General features: G+C 50.3%; 1 protein-coding gene across 2 annotated transcripts; it reads right to left on the bottom strand.

Moving 5' to 3' along the window:
- Positions 1-285: 285 nt before the first annotated feature.
- LOC105569725 (zinc finger protein 420-like) lies at positions 286-5,436 on the bottom strand. Of its 2 annotated transcripts, none has more exons than XM_012026407.1 (3): positions 5,048-5,436; positions 4,227-4,381; positions 286-4,091 (listed from the first exon to the last, which is right to left on the bottom strand). In XM_012026407.1, the coding sequence occupies exon 3, from the start codon at positions 4,081-4,083 to the stop codon at positions 1,264-1,266; it is 2,820 nt and encodes a 939-aa protein (XP_011881797.1). In that variant the 5' UTR covers positions 4,084-4,091; positions 4,227-4,381; positions 5,048-5,436; the 3' UTR covers positions 286-1,263. The 2 variants fall into 2 exon arrangements, with proteins under 2 accessions (XP_011881797.1, XP_011881796.1); XM_012026406.1 differs by lacking the exon at positions 5,048-5,436 and adding an exon at positions 4,470-5,022.
- Between the last annotated feature and the right edge of the window lie 185 nt (positions 5,437-5,621).

Here is a 5,621-nt window from a genome sequence, read left to right as displayed (position 1 = left end):
GGCGCGATCACGTGACTGCGCGCGCAGTCTCGGTTTTCCCCAAGGCGCGCTTTTCAAGATGGTGGCTCTACGTGCTCCCGCCAGTTCCGCGTTTTCTCTGGATACTTAATTCCCCCCGCGCCGCGCTAGTTTCACGCTGGAAATTATTGAAAGTGATTTCAATGGTTACATACGTGAAAAATCGATCGATTGACCAACGTGCGTCGAGAAATAATGCGATTTACATACTTAAGGGGAGGCCGGAGCGATTCTGCACTTTTGGCACTTTAATTGGAGGGGAAGATATTAATATAATTAGAATTTCTTTATTAACTTAATAGATACAGTTCAGCAGGATAGCAAAACGGAAAGAACTAAATAAATATTTCTTACAATCACCTATGGCTATCTTAGCATTCAAAATTTCTTGTTCAACAGAAATCAAAGTTCGGATTAATCTTTACGAAATTGTGGTAAGCCGTCATATTGCACAAAATAGATACTGGGTTTATCGTACACACATACACAGTTGTATATAATAAAAAGTAATTTTTCTATTTCATAAGTTGAGGCAGTTTATGCTGTAAAAGATTAAATAAAACGTTCTTCTCTCATTCTGAAATCTAAAATAAAACATTTAAATAAAAAAAAATAAAAAAAAGATTCATGCAAAACCCAATATCGCGAGCAACGCGCGAGCTTTCTCGTTCAGCACAAATAAAAATTGGAATTAATCCTCACGAAATTAATGATAATGACATATTGCACAAAACAGAATGTTTTCCTTTCTTTCGTACATACATACACACTTCTACAGTAAAAAGCAACTTCTCAATTTGATAAGTGAAAAAATTTTATGTCGTAAAAGATGAAATAAAACGTATTTTTAATTCTGACGCTAAAAGCAACGTATTTAAATAAAAATTAATTTCTGCAAAACTTAACGTATAAACAGGCACGCACTCGGACATAGTATTTCCGGATTTAATAAATACGTTGCATAATTGAAATGTGTATCCTAAGTTAGGTTTATGTACATTAACTGTGCAATATATGTACATCAACTTTATATTACTTATAGACATCTTGTCTTGTTTATATACTTTTCTAGAAACAAAAATGTTACTTGTAATCGAATCACAAATAAATCCTGTGCGATTGAAATCACTGGTAAAGGATCTCGCCATCGTGCATGCACTCGTTACTTTCTACAGTCGCGTTAACGGCGCGTGAAGTACCACGAGAAATACGCGAGACAGCAAAGTTGAAACGCGAAAGTGATAATTATATGTGTATCTTGATGTGCTCCTTCAACATGGTTTTGCCGTCGAACTTTTCCTCGCAGATGCCGCAGGTAAAGTCGTCCCCTTCGTCGCTGTCCTGCTGATGATACTGTACAATAACGTGCGACGTCGCATCCGGCATTATAGAGTCTTGCACGTCCTGGATATGATTCTTCGCCTTCCGCGCTTGTCGAGGGCTCGCTACAACGTTCATCGGTATCTCCGCACCACTTATCTGCACGATCTGACTGGAATAATTGTCGTGACCCTGCGGATTTGGTATCGTCAGGACGGGCAGCGACTCGTTCTGCTTCGAGATGATAGTGAGAGTGTTGTTCTGCTTAGGCGACTGGATCAAGTGCATCGCGGACATGTCGCTTTGCCTGACCGTCTCGTCGAAGGCACCGTCCACGGACTCCGCGGACACGATGTTCGCCGCGTCGCTCTGCTTGTCGATGTCAATTATGTCGAGAGAATCCCTCTGATCTGGCTCCACCTGAAGCACCTGAATGTCCTCGTCTTCCTTGCCGTCCACGATGAACCGTATGTTGCTGTGCTTGAGCCCGGGTATCTCGATGAAATCGCCACGTTTCTCCGTGGTGACTACAACAAACGTGTTGCTCTGCTTCTCGCTCAGAATCTCGATCTCGTCTGATTTATCGGCTGTGTCCGTGATGGACAGCAAGGCTTCGGTTTGCTCCGACTTCGGGATGAAGTCCAGGGCGTTCTGCTTCGCCTGCGCGTTCAACTTGGACGACTTCTTCTTCGTCGGCTTCGACTTCGGGGAGGCGTCGCTGCTGGTCTTCGCCTTCGCCTCGGCTATCATCTGGTCCGAATGCTTGACGATGTGCGCGCAGAGCTCGTCGCGATCCTGGTTGAGAGCGCCGCAGAGCGGGCACTGATACGGGGGGTTGCTCGCCTCCGTCTCGTTCTTACCCGCCGCGTGAACCCACCGAACGTGCTCGCGCAAAACGACTTTCTGATTGAAGGCCCGCGAGCACAGCGGGCACACGTGCGGCCGCTCCCCCGTGTGAATTCGCTCGTGCTTCCTCAAAGTCCCGCCGTCTCGAAAGGCCTTCCAGCAAAACTTGCAGCCGTACGGTCGCTCGCCGGTGTGCGTGCGATTGTGTATCAGGAATCCCTGGCGCGACGAAAACGTTTTCGAGCAGGTGTCGCACTGGAAGTGGGCCGGACTGCCGGCGTGCGTTCTACCGTGCTCCCAAAGGCCCTGCCGCGAGACGAAGCTCTTGCCGCACTCCGAGCAGGTGAAGGGCGAGTCACCGGGATGCGCCGACAGTCTGTGCTCGTCCAGCTCGTTCTGCTTCTCGAACTGCGAGCCGCAGACCTCGCACGAGTGCGTCTTCTTGCGATGGATCCACTGGTGGCGGAACATCTTCTGCTTGGTCGTGAACTTCTTGCCGCACTCCGAGCAGGCGTGCTTGCCCCACTTGTTGTTGGGCACGCCCTGCTCGATGTTGTTCTGCATTATCTTCTTGGCGCAGGTGGTCTGGTGGGTCGCCAGGTGATTGCCGTCCTGAAACTGCTTGTCGCAGTACTCGCACTCGATCGGCATGTTCCAGTTCTTGGAGGCGTGAATCTTCTCGTGGGACGCCAGCGCGGTGGCGCGCGAGAAACTGACCCCGCAATGCTTGCACGTGTGCTGCTTACCGCTGTTGGCCTCCGCCTCGTCGTAGTCCCTCTTGTTCGCATTATTGTATCTGTAGAGCGTCTCGACCTTGACCACCCCGTCGGGCGTGTTGAACGAGTTTATCGTTATGTCGTACTGTTGGCCGCTGTTGACCGAGTCGCCGATACTATTCTGCTCGGTGTACTCGCTGAATTGCGTCACCTCGCCATTGGGCATCACCGCAAACTCTTGCAGCGTGTCCATCTTGGAGTCCTGGTGATTGGACATTGTGGTAACTATCGATTGCTCGCCCTGGAAGTTGTACGACGAGACCGGCCACGGGACCTGACACACGTCGTAGTTCTGTATAGTCTGAACAGACGAGGAAGATGGTATCTGAGAAGCGTTCTGCGCGTCGGACGCGTTTTCCGGCCACTTCCTGAACGTCTCCGCCGCCTGAGACACATTGTTACCTTGCGACTGCATGAGGGCTCGTCCCGCGACGTACGTGTGTATCTTCATGTGATTGGACAGGCTGGACGGCCTCTGGAAGTCCGAGCCGCAGATGGTGCACTTGTGCGGCCGTTCGACGTGGTGCATGTGCGCCTGCAGCATGTGCGCCTGCAAGCTGCTCTTGGAGCGGAACAGGTTGCCGCACGTTCTGCACGCGTGAGGACGGTCCACTTGGTGGCAAACCATGTGGTTATTCAAATCGATCTTCCTCTCGAATCGCTCGCCGCAGGTGGTGCAGGACAGCTTGGCGGACGCCTGGCACGTCGACTGATGCTCGGCCATCTCCTCCTGGGTGAAGAGACGCTTGCAGACCGGGCAGCTCATCTTCTTGTCCTCGAAGCAGGGGTACATGCCGCCGAGCTGACGCAGGGCCTCCACAGCCATGGACTCGTCGTCGCCCGACGTGTACTGCTGCTGCTCCTCCTGCTTGATGTACATCGGGTACACCACCTGATTGTCCTCGTCCTCCTCCGACTCGGCGAGGATCTCGACGGTGCCCTGCGACTCCACCATGTCGACGCTCGCGGTGTTACCGACCGTCACCTCCGTAAGGCCCTCCTGCAGCACGCACTCGTCCACGGGCTCGCATATCTCCTCGTGCGATATCATGTTCTCCTCTATAGCGTCGTGCACCTCGTTGAGAGGGAACGTCACGTACTGCTCACCGGCGTGGCTCTCCATTTCGCTCGCTACTCAAGTGCAGGTCGACATGTATCAGCGAGATTGTATTCGCGCGACGCACCGCAACGTGCACGCCGAGGCTCGGGGGAACCTAGTTTCACCTCAAGTTAGGTCTTCTAGGTTAAGTTGGGGTCCTATCATACCTGGTCGTGGAACATCCGCGTCTCCCCCGTTTTATCGGGCGCCCGCGGACACGTCGCGTCGTGGACGAGCGCGCGCGATCCCCAGCAGCTGGACAACGGATTATCCTCCCCGGGTCTCGTTGCCGTGCGGGCGCAGGTACCGACACCCCGTCGTCCTGTACAGAGAAGAAAAAAAAGATGGGCGGTTTTAAAAATAACGGACCCGCGGGAGCGCAATATCCGCGGCGACTCGAGGATGCGTACGGACGTGCCGAGGGATCGCCGACGGAATTAGTTAAGTCATCTGGATGATTCGATTAACACTACATCAGCTGCGATACCGCGAGGTTATTTGCAGAGGTGCCTCGTATCGGGCACCGCCGCCACCGCCTGAAGTTGCGCGACAGTGAATGGCTCTCTTCGAGAGTAGAGAGCCCTCGATCATCCTCGATACTTGTAAAACAAGTATGGGCCGCTACTTTCAACGTGGACTCTTCAGAACAGCCAGAAGAATAGAAATTTGAAGCTAATGGTCGGTTAGAATCTACCATAGATACATTAAATAACTTATCGTAACGGAATTAGCAGACGTTGAAATTAGTGCCCCTAAATGCGACCGTCAATTGAGTATCGTCTGATTGCGTCCGACTTTCTTTCGCTTAATTAGCAGAAAATACGAATGAACAGTGGGTAATAATTAGATCTTTCAAATGTTTAATCTCGTATTGTAATTGCGAACTGTCCCCTCCCCGTTGTTGTTTAAGTGAACTTTACTCGGTACGAAAGAATATCTATAGAGAAAACGAACAATGAAGGAAGAAAACTTAGAGATATTTTCTTACGATCGGCTCGGCACGTTATTTTACATCTTCGCCTCGGAAATGGTACAAAGTTTCTACAGTTCCTACGCTCGCGACGTAACGGATGTGAACCAGCGGTACCCTTGAGCGGTACACGATGGTACACGATACTATTTTTCCTACTGGATTGCTTACGAGAGCCAATCAGGATGCAGAGTTTTCGATCAGGTGACTCAAAGCCATAACAAAAGATAGACTTCTTATGAGGCAGTGGAGCCCTAGGTGGGGGCATCCTCCTGAGGGAAAAGGACAACATGAATTTATTTGGGTATCTGTCTTCCTCTAGTGGACATGATCTGAAGGCGATCACGTGATCATGTCCACGTACGTAGTGATCACGTACACTAGAAGAAGATAGATACCCAAATAAATTGGTGTTGTCCTTTTCCCTCAGGAGGACATCCCCCACTACCTCATAAGCAGTCTATCTTTTATATGTCTATGCTCAAAGCTGAACCCTGATTGGCTCTCGTAAGCAATCCAATAGGAATAATAGTATCCTGTGCCGTTGGCTTGTGCCGTTAATATTTAAAGGCCTGTGTCCACGACGCTAGAA

This window comes from Vollenhovia emeryi, unplaced genomic scaffold (assembly GCF_000949405.1).
Source record: "Vollenhovia emeryi isolate VEMERY1.0 unplaced genomic scaffold, V.emery_V1.0 DF939123.1, whole genome shotgun sequence".
Lineage (NCBI taxonomy): Eukaryota > Metazoa > Arthropoda > Insecta > Hymenoptera > Formicidae > Vollenhovia > Vollenhovia emeryi.
Note: the sequence above shows the minus strand (reverse complement) of the source record. Positions and strands in the feature narration are given on the sequence as shown.

Excerpts from the sequence above, each read along its gene's own strand:
- LOC105569725 (XM_012026407.1), bottom strand. The coding sequence starts at position 4,083 with ATGGAGAGCCACGCCGGTGAGCAGTACGTGACGTTCCCTCTCAACGAG.